The sequence below is a fragment of the Propithecus coquereli genome, unplaced genomic scaffold, assembly GCF_000956105.1.
Source record: "Propithecus coquereli isolate 6110/MARCELLA unplaced genomic scaffold, Pcoq_1.0 Scaffold44, whole genome shotgun sequence".
Classification (NCBI taxonomy): domain Eukaryota; kingdom Metazoa; phylum Chordata; class Mammalia; order Primates; family Indriidae; genus Propithecus; species Propithecus coquereli.
In genome coordinates this window covers 2,511,748-2,532,401 of record NW_012150174.1, presented here as the reverse complement: position 1 = coordinate 2,532,401, position 20,654 = coordinate 2,511,748, and the positions used below count along the sequence as shown (strand labels likewise).

Here is a 20,654-nt window from a genome sequence, read left to right as displayed (position 1 = left end):
TGTCTCTCCCTTGCTCTGTGGGACAGGAGTCTCTCCCTATTGGGAACAGCAAGAAGCAGCCACAGGGAAACCAGTGAGGGATACATGCAAGGCTCTGAGAGGAAGGACTCACAGAGGCCTGGAGCCCCTGACCCTCTGTCCTGTTTGCCAATATACCAGAGGGAAGAGGAGAGGGAAGGGAGAGGGTGGGCTGGAAGCAGCAAAATGGACCTTAAAATTCAACTGCAGAGGGGACCTGACCTTGCAGGGGAGGGTGCAGAACTGCATCCTCACAATACCTTAATGAGAAGGGCACCATTATTAGCCCCATTTCATACACGAGGAAATGGGGTTTCAGTATGGTTAGTGGCTGGCCCAAGGTCATATGCTGGTAAGGGGACAATATGTGAACATGAACCTGCCAAAAACACTACCCCAGACCTACCATCTAGGCCTCATCCAGCCCTTTGATCTCATGTGTCCTATTGTCAGTTGCAGGCTTGTGACTTGTGGGAGATGGAAACATGCCCACTTGGCTGACTGGGCCAAAAATATGGACACATGGGCTTAGGAAAACCCGGTCCTGTTTAACATGCCCTGGGATTCTTCTGTCCCAGTGTCCTCTGCAGAGACAGCTCTGGAGAATGGAGTCTATTATTTTAAAGCAACAAAACACATCATGAGAATTTATCCCAAAGGACATATTAGTAAGTTAACACAAGGCAATGACTGTAAGCACAAAGACATTTAATTTGGGGTTAGGGCAGGGAGAGAGTGCAAAAACCCATGTAAACGTCCAACCTGGGAGGCCCTGGGTAAAAACAAGAACTGTCTTTGACCACCCATGGACCAATACACTGACCCATCCATGCACAGCCATTTGACATGGTGGTTAAGGGCTGGGACTTGGAGGTCAGCCATATCTGAGTTCAAATCCTGACTCATCATATATCAGCTGTTGTGTCCTTAGGTAAGTTCCTCAACCTCTCTGAGCCTCAGTTTCCTCACCTGTAAAATGAGGCTATGAAGGGTTTCTACTTCAGAGATCCACAGTGAAGGTTCAGTGTAACAATGCATGTAAAAAACAAACAATGCATGCAAGCATAAGCGCTCAAGATAGGGTAACTTGTACCCTATCTTGTTATTCATTGCAGAACCATTTCCCATGTGTCTCCTGGGCGTCAAATAGGGGGCTGGGTGCTGAGCATACAGAGGTCAGATAATGCAGCTTCCTGTCTTGGCGGACTCAGGGTCAAGTCAGGGAAGAGACAAGGGGTGCTTTGATGATAGAGGCACAGGATGTTATGGGAGCACAGAGGAGAGGCACTAATTCAACCAGAGGAAGGCTTCCTGGAAGAGGTGACCTTTGAGCAGAGTCTTGGCGGATGAGGAGGAGTTACTGCAGGCAGGTGTTCCAGGCCAGAGCAACTGCATGGACATTGTCGTGAAGAGGCCGATCCACAGATTGACATCACGAAGTCACAGAAACACCAATGCACCTAAGTTCATTAAGTCACCCACAGTGATAGCCACGAATATGGCCTTCCAAATGGGGACACACACACACACACACACACACACACACACACACACAAGACACTGAGAGACACAGGGACAAACAGAAGAACACACATGTAGAACCCTAAGAAGTTCCCAGGAGAACTCAGTCAGAAACAAACACATGCACATTCGCAAACCCACACACTTCCCCGCTGAGGTTTAGAGGCTGTTTAAAGCTTTGTCCCTCAGATCAAACCCAGACCGTTCTTTCTTCCTCTGGCTCAGCTGGTATCCCAGAGCAGTGCTGGCAGGTTTCATACACCAGCAGTTCTTTATGAATCCAATTCCCTTGCCCTGCAGCCAGATCAGTGGCATGCACAGCAGGTGACAGATTGGGAGTGGGGGTTGGGCCAGAGAGGGGGCTGGAAAGAGTTAGATCATGGGCAGAACCTGGGTCCCAGCTTTTGCTCGGAAGTGGCAGAGGGAACAGGAACATCACAAGATCTAGCAGGTCATAGACACGTTCAGTAACTAAAGAGGACGTCGGAAACGTTCGTCCTTGCAGATACCAAGGACGCTGTGTTTCTTGCCAACTGTGAGTTTGCTAGAAGGGAAGAGAGGACAAGGCAGCCACGGAGGATGAGTAAACCACGGGTGCCCGGCCGTGCTGACTGCAGCAGGATGGATTCCGGCTGGGTAGAAAGAAGGGCTTCCTCACCCAGACTGTTAAACACTGCGACATGTAGCTAGGGAGCTGCCTTCTGTGTCATTCCTCAAGTCCAGAATAGCACCCCACTCTTTGGGTTAGAACTGCTGGGGGGCAGGGAGAGGAACCAGGGGACCTCAGTAAATGACCCCTTTCTCCCATTTTCTGGGCTCAGAAGTCCCAACGAGAAAGAAGCCATCTCCCAGGCAACCACATGATTGAGAGTGTTTTGTTGTGAACACTGGAGATTATATTTACTTTCAACTCTCGTTTCTATGTCGGAAATTTGCTGATTGTATTTGGGCTGCAGAGAACAAATATTAAATCTGATAAGGCCTGCTGCCACTGGCCACTGAGGCAGGGCCATCTGTCTCGGGGATTTGTGTGCTGATAAGTAACTGGGACAAGAGCATTCCAATAAGAGGGCAATAAACTCCAGGGTTTGTGTACAAATAAAGAGAAAAAAATGGCAAAGGTAACATTCAGATGAATTAAAGTTCTAAGTGTTCTCACCATCTCTGTGGCACATCCTGCCTCAGAGCTCTCTCCTTAGGAGAATCCCACAAGGGTTTTGGGAAACACAGGAAGAAGAGGATGGGGTGGACAAGCTGATAAGGGCTCTGGCCTGTGTCGCTTCCCCCTAATATTAACAACTGGCTCCACAGATGCTCCCGTGGGCAAGAGAAGCAGCCATGTCTTTTCTCTTTTTTGGGCCAGGAAAAGTACAGAGACTCAAGACGCGAGAGAAAGTCTCAAAAGCCATCGACGTCTAAAGAGGCAAAAAAAACTCCTTACATTCTCAATCAAAAAGGAAATCTGCCCATATCAGCCCAGAAAACTCCTACTCCTCTGTCAAGGCCCCATTCAAATACCCCCTCCTCTATGAAGCTGTCCATAACCCTGGGCTAAGTTAATCACTCCCTTTCCCCACAAGTCCCTGTAAATACCTCCTGACTGGATTTCACAGTCCTCGGAGCCAGAGGTGATGGCTTGGTAATAATAGTCAATTTAGCATCATGGTTGTAAGTGCCCAGACTGTGGAGTAAAAGGGTCTTGGATTCAAATCCTATGTTACTAACAAGCTGAGAGACCCTGGGGAAAGCTATTTAACCTTTCTGAGCTTCAAGTTTCTCATCTGTAAAATGGGGATAAGAACACCTATCTCAGGAATTGTATGGGAATTATAGTAAAGCTGTTACAAAAATATACTCACCCCAAACTGTAGTTTTAGGGATTCAGTGAGATAACACATGGATAACTCCTGCACACAGCCAGGTACATATTATGTGGTCAGTAAGTGGCTGTTCCTAAGGTTAATAGTCCGTGTTCATAACCCTTGCCTTCATCTTCCCACAGCCCAACCCACGCCTGGCACACAGTAGGGTTCAATAAACATTCGCAAATTAATCAGATAATAGACTTGGCCTAGCTCATATTTCTGACCAAAAGTGCTCAGCTGACTAATTATATCTCCAGAAAAATGAATATAAACCTCTGAGGGTGAACTGCTCTCTGTGGTTTTGGAGCTCATGAGATGAATAAACAAGGGGTATCATAAATTACTAAGATCCCTGACTACTAATTCTCTGCATTATTTTTGGACTTTCTGTGGTTAAAATGCTATAATGAAATCCTCACTGGGAAAATAAAACTCTGAGTCTTATTAGGGGGTGAAAAGTTTCCCATTTTGTGGCATCTAAACCTAAGCGGCTGCAACGAAACAGACGTGAGAATACGGTACCTCTCAGCCCCCGAAGTGGATGCTGCGGCCCCACGTGGGGAACATAACGCCTTAGAAAGGGATTTCTAGCTCTTTTGCTCAACGAATTTTAGTTTGTAGCATCTTTGCATCGGGAAGGCCCTTGGTTTTCTTTTGGCCCGTTAAGTTTCAAGTATTTTTAACCCTTTCTTTAAAAAATTTAATGGTAAAATCCAACATATTGATAAAACCGAGGGCAGCTTTGAATGAAGTTTGGAGCGGGGGTGGGGTGGGGGGAGAGCCCCACTCACGGAGGCTTCCCGCTTCCCTCACCCCCGCAGCAGCCCCCACGGCCCTGCAGAACCTCAGGTACTAGGTGTACAGAACTGGAGACAAGTCCCTGAAAACTTTCTCAGTCTATTAAGATGATATGAGTTGAAGGCCAACAAACCTAGCAAATCATAGACGCTGTAGACACTGGGCAAAAAAATGCACTTCCTGTACGTTCTGAGTGGCTTAACTGCCGGGAGAGGTATCATGGTGGCGATGGTGTGGTGGGGCGAGCAGGGCACCAGAAAACTCTCGGGGCACATGCTCATCTGCTAGAGTGAGAGTCTGCTGACCGGATGCAGAGCATCCTCTGGGGGGGTACCGTGCATGTGTGAGGAGCGTGCACGCTCACGCACAATTGAACACCTTCTGGAGGTGTCCTGCTCTACCCCTGGGGTGGCCTACCTTGGGCTGGAAGACGTGGTTCTCCTTCCCAAGGTGGTCCACGATGCCAAAGATGCACAGCGGCCCAGCAAAGCCCAGCAGGTCGGCCAAGATGCGGAAAGTGCTGCTGAGGACCAGCCGTCTCCCGAAGGCATGGCAGAGCGCGCACCAGATGGCCCGGGCACCCTGCGTGTTCTGCACATCCTTCCGCTGCCCAGAGAGACCCATGGCCAGGTCAGAGTGGCCAAGGGCTCATTCACGGCAGGGCCCAGCCTCCCAGGATGACCCCGGCGCCTGCTGCCTGGGGAAGCCCCATGGTCACGTCCTCTGCAAACAGGTGAACTCCAGGAAGAAATCATGCAATCACCAAGTGCACAGTTGGGTGGGCCCTATCAGCACCAATATGGTCTAGATGGGGAAACTGAGGCCAGATGATTGTTCAAGGTGACAGCTGGTCAGGGCCTATGTGATGAGCACAGCGTGGGGATGAGGGAGTGGCCATGTGCCATACTCACTCAGTACCACCTGCCACTGTGTCTGTCTTGGTGTCTACCCTGTGCTAGGGCAGAAGCAGTAAAGAAGCGTTGGACTGGGAGTCAGGAGACTGGCTCTGCCACCTACCACCTGTGGGCAAGTTCTGGGCAAGTCACAGCCTTTCTCAGGGGCTCAGTTTTCTCCTTAGTGATAAGGGGAGATCCATGTCTGGCCCAACTCATGGAGTTCTTGTAAGGATCAGGCCACTAGCACCCCTGCCCCCCAAATCAAGTGAAAATTCCCACCTTACAGTCATTGAGCTTCAGAAGAAAGAGCACAGGGTATGAGAGAGTCCAGTGGGGTCACCTCCCTTCTCAGGGCCTCAGTTTCCCCATCTGGACAAGGATGTTGGACCAGATTATCCTAATTGTAAAAGCCATTCTAACTGTGACTAGCCTATGAATCTTTAGTCTTAGACTTGTCCCTGGTTCACCGTGTGACTTAGGGCAAGCTTCTTCCCCTCCCTGGGCCTCAGTTTCCCTTCCTGATATCCTTTGAGGTCCCTGTCTGTAGCTCTAAACCAGAGGGCAGGGAATGGGCAGTGTGGCCATGCCCCCACTGACCACCTGGGCGTCAAAGGCCTCGCAGAGCCGCCGGTAGTTGGTGAGGGCCCGCATGGCGATGGGCAGCTTCCCAATGGCTCGCAGGTCGATGGGCTTCTTGTGGGCAGTCTTGATGAAGGCATTCATCCACCAGTAGGTGCCCTTGGAGAGCAGGTTCACAAAGGGCTGCAGGAAGCGTACCCCCAGGTCCTGCAGGTCCTCGGGGGGCTTCACCTCCCTTGGTGTCTTGAAGAAGATGTATCTCTGTGAGCACATGGGCCATGGGGGATGGGTAAGTACAACTTTTCACTACTCCCCACTTTGTCCCAGCAAGGATCTGGGGTTGTGACATCCACACCTGACCCCTAACAGATGAGCCATCTCTCGCCTATAATTATGCACAGGAAAAGGATCTCCCAATACCTCCTGGCCACCAATGCCAGGGCCTCCTGATTTTGTAACTGTTCCTTGAGGTCTACTCTGAATCCCCCTGGCTGGGCTGGATTGGGTTTAAGTTGAGTTGGGGAAGAGCAGGAATTTCCCCTATACTGTCTTCTTTACAGATCTGAGGACACCATTATGTTCATATAGAGTTCACAGAACTTGAAGTTATGCAGACCTGGGTTCAAATCCTGCCTCCTCCACTAACTGGCAAGGTGTTTTTGGACAAACCTCATCTAAAATGTTTCCTCGTTTATAAAGGGGGTGGCACTTGCGTCTCAGGGTTACTAAGAGGGTCAGCTGAGGAAGGGAATGCAAGGGGCTTTGAACCCTGTGGATCACCAACTAAAGCAGAAGAGTCAGAGAAATGCAGTTAGTGTAGCAGTTCGTGCTCATCAGACCAGCCCAGATTAGAAAGGGCTACAACCCCCATTCTGGCTGGAGGGTAGAAAAAGCGTTTTCTCATTCACTGCTAGTAGATCACAGCCTTTCTAGAAGGCGATCTGCAACATCAATCAAAATTTAAAATACACAGACTCTTTGGCACAGTAACACCACTCCTTGGACTCTCTCCCATGGAAATAAAAGCAACAATATATAAAGATATAGGGAGGTTCAATACACCATTACTTGTGAAGGCAAGAGCTTGGCAACAAAATGAATGCCCACTAGTAGGGAAATAGATGAATAAATTATGGTTATCCAGATGATAGAATATTATGCAGCCACTAAGACAACTGAATTAGCCAGACCAGATGGCTTGGAGGGAGTCCTAAGAAATATTAATATTTGTTGGGTGAGAAAAGCATGATGCAGAAAACGGGGCATAATATGATTTTGCTTTTACAAAACAAATATGGGGGGGGACCTGAATAGATATTAGTTTAGATAGATGTGTATGGTATTACATTAATAAAAACAAAGCATGGAAAAATAAAAACAAAGTATGGAAAGACAAATGAGGCTCTTAGTCTGGGTTACTTGGAAAGGCGGGGGCAGGGGAAGGGGAAAACTGGAGCCTGAGGTGGGGAAGAGAGAAGGAAGGTGGCAAATAAAAACAGTAACAAAAGACGCGTGTGCGCTTGGTCACGTGTACCTGTGACCACGAATACATTAAAGCACAGACAAGTTTCCTCCCCCCACAAGAAAAGAAACTGGGAGAAGCAAGTCCCTGAAGACTTTTCCCTCTTTCTGGGAGTAAACCCATCCTTCAGCTTCAGCTGCCACATCCTGTCACCTCTTTTCCTCCCTGGCGCAGAGCACAGCTGGGCCAGATGGAATGTCTCTGCTGAAACGTCTCCCCCTGGCCTCAATGCCCTCTTGGCCGGGCAGGTAAAACAAGCTGGCTCCTTCTCAGGTCTGGCTGAGAGGCAGGGTGGGGGCCTGCACCCGGGCAGGGCAGTGCTCAGAACTCCTGCCCCCGCCTCACCTGGCCCAGGTGCGTCTAGCAAGTGGCCTGCTCACCCTCACCCTGATGACGTTGACCTCCACGAGCAGCAGCATCCCGTAGAGCAGCACCAGCAGCCCTGTGAGGCAGAAGCGCAGCTGCGAGAGGCCGATGGCGTGGTCGTAGAACTTGACGAACTTGATGGTCTTGGTGATGAAGGCCAGGGTCCAGTAGACGAGCAGGGCTGCCGGGGACAGACGGGAGAGCATGGGGGACTTGCGTGCACGCCGTGGGTGTGCACTCACGTGTGTGCAAGTGTGTGGGAGGGAAGGAGAGCACGTGTGTGTCAAGGAGATGGCTGTGCGCGCGTGCACACTTCTGAGGAAGGGGATGTGCACACGTGAATATACCCCTGAGCCACTTCGAGATGACGTACGTACGTTATAACCTTCACGACAGGTGTGTTCACAAACATCAATAATCTCATGAGTCAAACTGGTCAAATTTCCCTTAACAATAAAGGATAATGAGAAGAATAGGAAAATTATTCCTTGAATTTAACTAAGTTACAGGCCCTATGCCAAGAGAGCACTTTAAACACATTATCTCATTTATGACTTACAATAACCTTTCAAAGAAAGTATTGCCGTCACACCCAATTCATCAGACAAAGGAATTGAGGCTCAGAAAGATTAGGTAACTGATCCAAGGTGACACGGCCATTAAGTGGCAGAGCTGGGCTGGCCTAATGCTGGAGCCCACGCATGTAAGCCCCAGGCTCTAATGACTTCCTTGTGGAATTTCCAAGTGGGGGAGATCTTAAAGGTCATTCAATCCAGTGCTTTCATTTTACAGATGAAAAAACTGAGGCCCAGACAGAGGAGGTGACCTTGCCCAAGCTTGCCGCCAGCTAGAGGCAGAGAGAAGGTGAGGACCCAGATCCCTCTCCCCACAGTCCAGAGCCCTCCACAGTGTGATGATGCTCCTCGGGGAGCCCCAGGGAATGGGGGACACTGAAAAAGTGAGTCACGGTCATGTGAGGGAGTGCAGTATAGTGGTTAGAGGTGCGGCCCCGTAGCCAGATACACCTGGGCTCAGATCCTGTGACATAATAGCCGTGTGACCTAGGATATATCATTTAACCCGTCTAGACCTCGATTTCCTCATCCATTAAATGGGGATAATAGTAATAATACCTTGAAGGTGTTGTGAGCAACGTATAGAAAGCATGTAGCACACAAGCCTGCCATGCAGCGGGTGCCCTTTGGACGGCCTGTTCTCCTTCAGCCTCATTCCCCCATCACCAAGTGCTTTTTTTCTTTTTTCTTTTGAGACAAAGTCTTGCTCTGTCACCCCTGCTGGAGTGCAGTGGCATCATCATAGCTCACGGCACCCTCAAACTCCTGGGCTCAAGTGATCCTCCTGCCTCAGCCTCCCAAGTAGCTGGGACTACAGGAGTGCACACCACCGCTCCTGGCTAATTTTTCTATTTTTTGTAGAGACAGGGTCTCGCTATTACTCAGGTTGATCTCAACCTGCTGACCTGAAGTGACCCTCCTGCCTCAGCCTCCCAGAGTGTTAGGATTACAGGAGTGACCACTGCGCCCAGCCATCAAGATCTATTTTACCTCCTACATATCTTGAATCCTTCTGCTTCTCTTTGTCCCCATGGTACCATCTGCGTCCGGGCCACCATCTTGTCTCCTCTGGGCCCCCTCGGGAGCCTTCTCCCTGGTTTCCTCCTTTCTCCCCCTCTTGCCCTCCTCCAACCTGGCTTCCATACAGCAACAAACACGAGTATGTTGAAAACCCCTCCACGTACCCATGTTCACAGCAGCGCTATTCACAATAGTCAAAAGGGGGAGGCAACCCAGATGAATGGATAAACAAAACATCTTATATCCATACAATGAAATATTATCCAGCCTTAAAAGGAAGGAAATTCTAGCACATGCTACAACACGGATGAGCCTTGAGGACATTACGCTAAGTGAAATAAGCCAGTCACAAAAGGACAAACAGTGCATGATTCCACTTAGATGTGGTACCTAGAATAGTCAAATTCGTAGAGATAGAAAGTAGGATGGCGGTTCCCAGAGGGTGGGGTGAGGGAGGAAGAGGCAGTTATTATTTAATAGGTACAGAGAGTTTCAGATTGGGAAGGTGAAAAAGTTCTGGAGATGGATGGTGGTGATGGTTGCACAATAATGTGAATATACTTAATGCCAAGGAATTGTGCACTTAAAAATGGTTACGATGGTAAATTTTATGTTATGTATACGTTACCACACACAAAAAATCCTCCAAACAACTTCCCACTGCTCTTGAGATAAAGATCAACGCCTGATGCAGGCCCCGCCTGCCGCTCCAGTCTTCAAAGTCCAGCTCCTTCTACCCTCTGCACTCCAGTCACTCCTTTCCTTCTGGATTTCCTAATGTGTTTTGCTCCTCCTGCCCCAGGGCCTTTGCACATGCTATGTCCTCTGCCTGAAGCACTCCTCTCTCTTCTGTCCCAGTTAGTTCCTTCAGTTCTCAGCTCAAACATGATGTTTTCACAGAATACCTCCTTGACCTCATTTGGGGCCACAGGTTTGTGGCTCCTTCATGGGACAACATAAGCTGCACTGTGGTGTACCTTTCTGTGGGCTCCAGACCTATGACCAGACATCAGCTTCCTCAGAGGGCTGGCTTTCCCCCCCAATACCCACTGCCCTCTATCCCTGCAGCTCATAGGGTGCACCGCCTCCACTTTCCACTGGGCTAGAATTTCTGGCTCTGTGGAGTCTCCTCTCGGGGGTGCAAAACTCCAATGGGGGGAATGGAGAGAGTTAGTCCTTGTTCCTTCAGAAAGGACTAACCCATCCATGGGTGGTAATTTGTGTGTTAAAGAGAGAACATTATGGGCTTGCCAAGGAATAAGAAAATGAACTCACCAGATGCCCAGACAGGGTGTTTCCAGGGGGACACTGGTCAGCCAGGCCCTGGTGGTTAATGAGGGGTTCTCTGCAGATGAGGAGCTGCTTCAGAAAGTGAAGCAGGCGGCTCTCTGAACCCCGTGCCTGACATGGCCACTCTGAACCTGCTGCCCCATCCCCCACCCACACTCACATGGGGGCCCCTGGGGTGGGAGGGATCACCTGGATGATAGGACTCAGATGTCAATGAGAAGCTGTGATTCCTAAAAATCACAGTCTGACTTAATGACACAAGTCTGAATACAGCCCACTGCCAGATGTATAGCCCTGGCCTTAGACAAGCACACTGGGCCCAAACACAGAGGCAGATCTGTGGATTTATACCTTTGGCCCCGAGGACACAGTCTTAGCAACCTTGGACATGCAGTTTCCGCGGAAATGCTTGGGAGCCTGCTTGGATGACAGATTCCTGGCTTTGCCCCTTGACTAGCTGGGTAGACTAGCACAAGTCACTTAACCTCTGAGCCTCAGTTTCCTGGTCTGTAAAGGGGAAATAATAATGGCACCTCCCTCCTCATCGGGGTGTTGTAAGGACTAAAGGAGTTAATATACATTAAATGCTTAGGATAGAGCCTGGCACATAGTAAGTGCAAAACGAGTGCTTGCTGTTGTTATTTTTACCCTTTCTGAGTCTCAGTGTCCACGTGTGGGAAATGGGGACACTAGCGGTACCAATAGGGAGGTCGTGGGAATGACATGAGACAGCACGTATAAGGAGCCTAGCACAGAGCCTGGCACCCAGTACTGGCTCGGTAAACGTCAGCGGTCATCGCGTGTTTCTGCCAGGGACCCAGCCACACAGCGTCAGAAGCTCTAAGCGGACGCTCCTTCCTGAGTCTAAATGTTGGCAAACCTCGGGCTCTGGTCCTGGGCCTTTTCCTCTCTCTCCAGGCGACCTCATCCAGGCCCAAGCTTTAGATGTCACCGATCAGCCCAACTGCTGAATGTGCATCCTCCCCATGAATGCCCAACTCATTTATCTAACTGCCCACTTGACACTTGAGTTGCTGTCTCAGCGACATCTCAAACGCAACGTGCCCCCAACAGGAAACTTGATCCCCACCCCAGCCTGACTCCTGCCGCTCTGCCACTTTAGTTACACGACCATTCATTCGCATGCATGTGCTCAGACCCGAAGCCTGGCGCTCTACCTCGCTGCTCCCTGGCCCCTGCCCTCGCCTCCTGCCACTCTCCCCCTTGTTCATTTGCCTTTGCCCACACGGGCCTCTCTGCCACGTCTGCTCCTATCAGAAGGCCCTCGCACTTGCCGTTCCTCCTGCACGGAATACTTTCCCCCAAATATCTGCACGCTCACCAGAGACCTTGCCCGACCCCCTGCGTAGACAGCAACATCGCCATCACTCCACCCCGCACCCGCCTGATCGTCTTCACAGTGTCATCACCACCCTCCATCTCTTTCTTTGTTCTTCCACTGTCCTTGCCTGACTGCCTCCTTCGCTGGACTGTAAACTCCACAAAGGCAGGGATATTTTCTTCCCTTCTAATCTCTAGCACCTAGAACAGCGCCTGGCACACAGTAAGTCCTCAGTAAACAGTACTGGAAGGAATGAGTGCAGGCACCTCCCCCGCTCCCACCCACCCCACTCCTCCTCTCCCCCTTCCCCCTCCTCCTTCCCTACCAATCAGCAGCTTGGGGAAGTTGGAGGTCTCGATGTTGTGGTAGTAGACCACGGAGGTGACGGCAGCCATGAACGCCATCCCGGCTGGCATGTACAGGTGAAGATGGCGGGATTCGGTTACCCTGGGATGGGGCGGGTGGGGGGGGAAGAGAGAGAGAGAGAGACAGGATGAGGATGTGCTGAGAACCACAGCAGAGCAGCCCAGGCCTGTGCTCAGGGCTCAGCACACAGTAGGGCCTCCAGATCATATCCACAGCTCCATATACCAGCAGCTCTGCCCAGCCCATACCCCAAACGTGCCCGTTAACTGAGGGGTCCAGGAGTCCATACAATGATGCTAGAGGGCTTGGTGTTCAGGCTTTGGAATTCACGGCCTTCTTTGCCTGGGTCTACACTCGTAGAACCTGGCATTAGGAAGTAGACTTTGGCAGTGGCAGCTGCAAAGACCAGAACCACTTCTCTGCGAGAGAACACAGCTGGGTCCCCGTCTCTGGGGTCCCTTGAGCAGTACGCTGCAGCTCACTTAGTGACAGCCCCATGTACCGTGAACAGTGTAAGTCAGCATTGGCACCCTCCCCAGCTGTTGTAATAATGACACTGATGAGAGTCAAAGTTTACTGTGCCCTTACCCTGGCCAGGCCCTATTCTAAGCACTTGATATCTAACTCATTTAATCTTCATAACACCCCATGAAGCGGGTACTTTAGTCTCCCCATTTTATGGTTGAGGAGACTGAGGCATAGAGAGGCATGCCCAGGGTCACTGCTTTTGTCTGCTCCCTGAGGATGGGGGACGGGGCAGTCAATACCAGTGCATAGTGCCCCCGACTTTACTGACAGGGCCTCTGTGGCAGGAGGATGCTGGGCTGGCAACAATGCCCACAGAGAGCCAGAGCTTTCTTGCAGACCCTAGTCTTGCCCATGACTGCTGAGGGGCCACCTTGGTTTGTCCCGATCATGCCCTTCCCCAACTCCCTCCTGCAGACAGCAACAGCCACCCTGCCCAGCCTGGCAGCAAAGGCCCAGGCATTGTGGCCTCAAGCCACTTTGCCAGCACACCTGCCTGCTCTTCCTGCTCTAGCCCTGTTGGGACTGTCTCCGCTCCCAGACGGGCTGCTCCAGCCTCCTGCTTCAGTGCCGCCTGAACTCACTAGCTCCTTCTGTCCAGCATGCCGAGGTCCCTGCCCTCGAGAAGCTGATGGTGAAGAGGGGGCCACCAAGCTCAGAGCTAATTGTCTGACTCTGCAGTCCACAGAAGTGGTTGGCAGATGGACAGAGGCTGAGGGAGCAAAGAGGAGGGGATGGGCAACCAGGGACGGCTCCAGGGAGGAGGACGTGGCACCAGGCTAGACTTTGAAGGATGAATAAGGATAAATGGACAGTGATTGGTTTAAGCAGCCATTCCATACCCTTTTGCCAGTGATTGGTCTAAGGGTGGCCACATAACCCCATTCTGGCCAGTGAGATGTAAAGGCAAGTCTGCAGAGGATGATCTTCCTCATAAGGGAGAGGCATGTAAGGAGCATGCCCCCTTTGCCCTTGCTAAGTGATGCCCGGAGCTAAGCAGTCACTTTGTGACCATGGGGAGGATTTGGTTGGCACACAGAGGATGGCATGGAAAGATGGGAAGAGACTGGGTCCCTGAAGACATCAGTGAGCCACCAAACCAACCAGAAAAGGCAACCTCCACATTTCTTATTCAATGAGACTATGAACGCTGACATTCTTTAAGCCTTGATTAGCAGACATTCTCTGCAAAAGTTCTTCAAATTAACACAGGAGATACCAGACAGACAAGACTACAGAGCAGCCAGTCACCAGTGGGAACACTGGGAACAGCCAACACCCTGCCCAGGGATCTTCAGAACTCTTGCCTCTGTACTCCTTAAAATAATTTTGAAACACTCTATACTCTCCCACATTTTAAAGTTGACATCTAAGATGTTATATATTTAAATAAATTCTTTTTTTTTTTGCAGTATGAGGTAGAAATGTTAGAATTTTATAAGATGAAATAAGACAAGGAGTAACCATAATTGGAATAAATATTCCATGGCATGACTTAATAAAATAGGTTTTAGCTGCTTTGCTGAATACTATACATTGAGTTAGTTAAGAAATTAGGTAAAGTTTTATATAGAGGCTTTATCCAGTGTATGATGGTCTGAGAAAACATTCCAGTTTTGTATACATATATTTTTAACTCTTCCTCACTAACCTATCCCGCTTTGGTTATTCTGAATTCAGAGCATCACACACAGAAATAACACCCAAAGGAAGACAGGAAGCCCTTTAAGATGGCTTGATTAGTCACTAAATGAGACTTACCCTAAATCAAACCCAAAGTTGAAGATTGCTGCCTTAACCAGACCCTAATCCTACCTGCCCCGTAAACTTCCAGAAAGGTCTGACAAGCCAGGCTGGAGTGGACTGGTGCCACAGGGCAGGGTCTGTGACTCTTCCTCCTGTCTGCCCCCTCCCATGCTGCCCCCTCAGGCTTGCCTGCCCAGGGGTGTGAGCCCACAAGGACCAGGTGACAAGTGCCCTGGGAAGGAGATGGCCCTGAGCACTGCGCTGGAACTGTTCGTGGCACAGGTGCAGCCACACACAGGAGGGGCTGCTGACAGCCAGCAGGAGGGAGTCCCCGGACCAATTCATTCCAGTTTCCCACGTTCTGGGAATACACCATCTGCCCAGAGCTCTGCCACTCCGGGCACTGCACCTTGTCCGTGCTCAAATTTCATCTTCCACAGCCCCATGAAGCAGGCAAACCAGGGGCTATGATGCTGGTTTCACAGGCAGGGAAAGCGAGGCCCAGAAAGGCTGAGTGACTTGTTCCAAAGTCCCGTAGCTGGTACACAGCGGAAGCACTAGCTGAAGACTCAGGTCTTCTTCCTCTGCGGGCAGGGTGTTTTCCTCTATCACCCTGGCTAATTAAAATCCAGTGAACATTTCTGGTCCGAGGGCATCCCTCCCCTCTGTAGCATTTGTGCTGCTTTGGAAGGGGCGTTGGGATGGCAGTCGGAAGCAGACTTGTCACCTGCCAGTTATGCAGCAGTATGCCCTCTAGTCTTCTTGCTGCTCTGGGGACTCGTTAATCAGGAGGGGATGCTAGCTTCAAGACATGCAGTTATCACAGAGATCACTGCAGAAGCCAAAATGCAAGGACACTAGCGGTGGGAGGGTGTGGGTTGGGGAAGGATGAGGAATGCCATCACCCAGCAGTCCAGCTGCAGGAGTCAGGCAGGGCTGGCAGGAGTGGAGTCTGAGCATAGTTTGATTCCAGCTCAAAAGGGCTGGACCTCAAATACTCAAGCCAAACGTCCCTCCCCTTCACCACACCCTGCCCCAGCAGTTTCTAGCCTTGCTGATTCTTTGATTCTTCCTTAGTGAGGAGGCTGCTCTGTCTCCTCTTCTGTCCCCCACTGCTGACACCATTGGCGACTGCAGTTATCTCTCACCTAGACTAATGCGATCACCTCCTAAGTGCTGTTCCTACCTCCAGCGTCTCCCTGCCTCCAACCAGTCCTGGACACCCCCTCAGGTCTCACCTAAAAGTGCTATGTTGATGACATCCCTCTTGTGTTCCAAACTGCTGGCCAAATCCAACCCAAACATGCAGTGTGGGGTTCGAAGCCCTCCCAAGATGCCCCGAGCCCTGTTTCCAAGCCTCTGCCTCCATCACTCCCCTTCCCGTGTTTAATGCTCCAGCCGGGCTGTGCTGCTCCCACCCTACCCACTTTTCTTCTTGGTGCCTTTGTTCCTCCTCCCTTGGGTGCGGGCCTCCCTCGTCTTACTCCTCTGCCCATCAGAACCCTGGTCATCCTTCCAGACTGAGTTCCAAAGCCCCCTCCATCGTGGAGCTTGCCCAACTCTGCCTTCCTCTCTCCTCCCAGAGTACTTACTTGTAACAGGATTTCATTTATTCTCCTAAGGACTCAGTGTTCATGGAGCTTTGTCTTGTGCCTTGCACTGTGAGTACAAAGACGAATAAGACCCAGATTCTAATTCCGAGGCCTTTCTGACTCAGAAGACAGTTTTGCAAATAGATATAAACTTTAACACACAGTATGATCTGGGCTGGAGCAGCGGTGTGAGGCCCAGAGGAAAGTTAGGCACAGGGAGAAGGCCTTCGGGAATGAGGCCAGAGGCAGGTGGAGTTGACCGGGAGGACCTTGGATGCCAGGCTGAGGATCTGGGACCACATCTGGGACCACATCTTGTAAACAGCTGAGAACCAAGGAAAGGTCTTAAGCAAGAGTGAGTGACATGCTTAGATTTTTTCCCCCCCCCAAGAAGGTAACTCTGGCAGCTTGTAGAAGAGGCCCAGCCTCATCCCCAGCAGCTGGGGCATTCTGATAGGCTCTAGCATTATTTCACTACCCTCCTGGACTGAGGGCAGGACCCAGGTCTCACTTGTGTCTGGTGCCTGGCTCAGAGAGCCTGGCACACAGGAAACATTGAGTAAAGAGTTGCTGGAATTCTTAGCAATTCACTGGCTGGGCTCGTGGAATGCAGGTGAGCTGGGGTCTCCCTGGGCCTTTCAGGAAGCACCCTGGGGCAGATCCAGCTCCTGAGTCCTCAGACAGTCACTCACCCATCAGACAGAATGCCCTCTGCGATCTCACACACCAGGACGAAGAGCAGCATGAAGGTCAGGATCCAGCGCAGGTTGTGCCCGGGGAAGTGGAGCCACGTGCTGTGGTGGATGTGCACCTTGGAGCTCTGACTGCCCCACCCTGCAGGCAGAGACTGTCAGAGTGGGAAGCCTGGCCCATCCGGAGGCCGGTGCATGGACCCCAGGGGGTGCTTGGGCTGGGCCACAGTGTGGGTGAGGGGAGTACACATTTGTACATTTGTGCGTGAGGATTCCCAAGGGTGGACCTCTGAGGGTCTCCATTTTACATGCTGACCTCTCGTGTGCTAAGTCACCAGATAAATAAACCATTTAGTTGAGAACTGTAGATGCTGCTCTTCGTTGATTTTTCGATGTACATATGAGCATGTACATATGTTTCCTTTCTATTTCTGTCTAGTTGTTTGTCAATAACTGGCAACTCTGCCTCTGCAGCAACCTCTTTTTAATTTAATTTTGCAACAATCTTTCCTTTCTTCCCCAAAGCTGTACATGAGTTTTAAGATTTGCTTTTTTCTTAAAGTGAATGAACACATTTTGGGAACCAGGGGTCACCAGATGAGTGGACAGAGCTGACTGGCCTGGGAGATTCAAGGTCTTGGAGAGGGATGAAGGGGAACCAAGTGGACAGGCACGCAGGACTGTCCCGACAGCGGCACCCAACTCTGCAAGCAAGGGCGCTGGGGTCGCAGCTTTGCAACTTTGCACAAAGCCTGAGAAGTTGTGCTCCGGAGACGCTCGCCTGAGTGGGGTGGCGGGGGAAGGGGATCCATGCCCCCAGCTCTCGCCTCTCCTCCTCCAGGACGCGGGGACCCAGGACTGCCAAAGACTACTGATCACTGTCTGGCTAAACCCCGGCCTCCGAAGCGCAGCCTGCTCTCCTCCCTGGGCCCAGCTGCGGCGACAGGAAGGGTGCCTTGGGGGAGGGGTGGCCCGGCTCCCTCCGCTGCGCCGCGGAGGGTGCACCCCGACCCGCTCCTGACCTTCCAGCGCGTGCGGAGACCTCCGCTTTCCCCTTTCTCCTTCCCAGCTCTGGCCCCGCGGAGGCAAAACTTGGGGATCCCCCTGGGTCGGAAACATCGGCCGTGTTTGGTGAGGGCTGGGGGGCACCCGGGGGAGTGAAGGGATGAGCGAGTGTGGGAGTTCGGGGACCGGCGGGCGGAACACAGGGCCAGGGACCCCGGGCGGGAGGCGAGCGGCGGTCGCGGGGCTGGGAGGGGCCGCGGGGCCGTGCGGGGCGCAGCGCCCCCCCCCGCTCCCTGCCCGCTGCCCTCCCCTCCTCCGCCGTTCCCGGCGCGCGCTCACCGATGAAGAGGATGGGGAAGGTGATGAAGAGCAGGAAGACATGCGGCACCACGTTGAGCGCGTCCACGAAGCAGACGTTGTTGAGGACGCCCTGGTCCACCCGGTAGGCAGCCGAGCGGTTGTCGCTGCCGCAGAAGGCCAGGGGCATGGCGGCGCGGGCGCGGGCGCGGGCGCGGGCGCGGGCTCCGGCTGGCTCCGCGCGCCTCCTGCGCCTGTGTCCCTCGCAGCTCCGCCGCCCTGCCCCGCCGTCAGGTCCCCGCGGCCCCCCCGCGGGCCCCGCCCCACCCCGCCGCGCTCCGTCTCCCCGACCCGGCCCTGCTCCGCCAGCCGCGGGGCCCGGGGGGCGGCGGGGAACCCCACCAGCCCGGCCGCACCCGGGCCCGCCTTCCAGATGCGGCAGCGCGTGCCCCAGATGTGTGCTGGGGTCGCTGCGCGCGTGTGCTGGGGGAGGAAGGCTGGGCTGCTGGGGTGGGTGGGCGCGCTCGAGTCTGGGTGGGACGGTGGGGGGCTCAGAAGAGGGTCCGCGTGAGCGGGTTCGGGGTCCCGAGCGTGAGCTCACCTGGGCGTGCTGTGCATGGATGTGGCGAGATCGGAGGGCACCTGTAGTGGGTAGAGTGGCGCGAGTCCCCACCCCGTATGGATGAGAAAAGGGACGAAGAACGCTACCTTGGGAGGCGTTTGGAAATTTTCAGAAGTGGTCCCAGGCGCGGGGAGCTCCTAGGTACTACTTTGCAGCCTATCCAGCGCTTTTACAGGAGGGGTCTCCCAGCACTGCTGCTGAGCGCGGGTTACAATCTCTTCCATTTCTCTCACGAGGAAACCGAAGTTCGGGGGGGAGCGGAAGGGAAATCAGTTACACGACTGACCCAAGGTCTCACTGGCAGCAAGCAGGGAAGCATGGCTTGAACCCAGCTCCTCAGATGCCCTCATCCTCTCCCCGCCTCCTTTACTCATGCCTCTGATACAGCACAACCTTACAGCGACTAGCAGGCCAGTGGGTAGAACAGGTGCCAGCCCCAGGCAGAGAAAGAGGTGCTTTGAAAATGTCTTAATATCTGGCCAGACGGATTCGAGGCAGTGGAGAGGGACTGAAATTCTTAACCCGACCTGGGGCAGGCTTAACAGGTTCAAGGACCCCGTGAGATTGCAAAGACAGTGTTATGCTTTCCTATATTTTCTGGAGAGATTTTCACAGGACTGTGGCCCAAAAAAGTTTATATCGTATGTAGAAAGAACAGAAAATGGGATTTACAGGTTAGATTTAAGAAGAACTTCCTGAGTTAGACTATGAAGCATAAATGCACATGTTCTCAGGAAAAATCAAGAGACTACAAAAGGGAGACCCCTTGAGCTTTCCCCCCACACCCCAGCTTCCCTGAGACTCTTGCTGGCATGGCCTTGCTCTGCCCAGGCTGTGGAGCAGTGTACAGGTGGGGGTGGGTGCAGGGCCTTAGAGAGCGGGAGCTTAGGGTCCAAAGACCTCAGACAGTCTCGGACTTTTGGGAATCTCTCTGAAGCTGAAAGATGTTTCTTGCAGCATCTGCCAAAATAGTCAAGACTTGGTGGCAATAAATGTCCAGGACCAGGGACAGGAGTTAATTAGCCTGGGAGAATGCAGTTGCTGGAATGGTGATAGCTGAGTCCATGTGGCCAAATAGAAAAAGTTTAGGAGATAGTGTCTGGTGAAAAACAGGAAACAAAATTGTGTTTTTTATGATTATAGCCATATTAAGTAAGTCTTCAAGGAAAATTCATATTATGAAAAAACTGCATGGATTTCAATTTGTTTTTTGCACCAAAATAAACTCATACTAATTTGTTATAACATGTCTGAATAGGATCTAGTTTGAGACACTAAGAACCATAAGACAGCAGTTTGAAAAGAGCCCCTATCAGAACGATATGAACTCTGCTAAAATTGAAACAAGAGCAAACGTCAAATTTATGGTGAAGCTTCAGTGGAAGAATGGTGAAATCACCGATGCTTTATGAAAAGTTTATGGGGACACTGCCCCAAAGAAATCAGCAGTTTATGAATGGATAACTCATTTTAAGAAGGGATGAGACGATGAAGGTGAACTCACCGTGGCAGACTATCCACATCAATGTCTTTTCTTTTTTAATTTTCTTTTGCCACCCCCTATCCACATCAATTTTGAGGAAAAAAATTAATCTTCTTTGTGCCCTAATTGAAGAGGATTGACAATTAATGACACAAACAATAAATTAAAGTTGAGCAAACTTTCTACTCGATGAGTGTCAAAACTGTTGTGTCCAGATAAGCTTTAAACAAGAGCAGAGTTTCCAATGGAAATTTTAAACAGGTGGGACCAAGATCCTGAAGCATTTCTTCAAAGAATTGTAGCAGGACGTGAAGCATGGCTTTGCCAGCCTGATCCTGAAGACAGAGCACAATCAAAGCAGTGGCTACTGAGAGGTGGAGGTGGTCCAGTCAAAGCAAAAGCATGATCCTGGCTACAGTTTTTTGGGATGCTCAAGGCATTTTGCTGTTGACTTTCTGGAGGGACAGAGAAGGATGATATCTGCTTATTATATAATATAAGAGTATTTTGAGAAAGTCAGCTGAAGCTTTAGCA

At 51.4% G+C, this 20,654-nt stretch overlaps 1 protein-coding gene across 1 annotated transcript in view; it reads right to left on the bottom strand.

The window, feature by feature from the left end:
- ABCC8 (ATP-binding cassette, sub-family C (CFTR/MRP), member 8) overlaps positions 1-18,264 on the bottom strand; it is a 79,031-nt gene extending 60,767 nt beyond the window's left edge. The window contains exons 1-6 of the mRNA XM_012654171.1: positions 18,058-18,264; positions 16,714-16,855; positions 12,118-12,239; positions 7,580-7,746; positions 5,696-5,938; positions 4,620-4,808 (exon numbers count right to left, since the gene is read on the bottom strand). Coding sequence (XP_012509625.1) covers positions 4,620-4,808; positions 5,696-5,938; positions 7,580-7,746; positions 12,118-12,239; positions 16,714-16,855; positions 18,058-18,205 — 1,011 coding nt within the window. The 5' untranslated portion in view covers positions 18,206-18,264. The remainder of the gene's footprint in view (positions 1-4,619; positions 4,809-5,695; positions 5,939-7,579; positions 7,747-12,117; positions 12,240-16,713; positions 16,856-18,057) is intronic.
- Between the last annotated feature and the right edge of the window lie 2,390 nt (positions 18,265-20,654).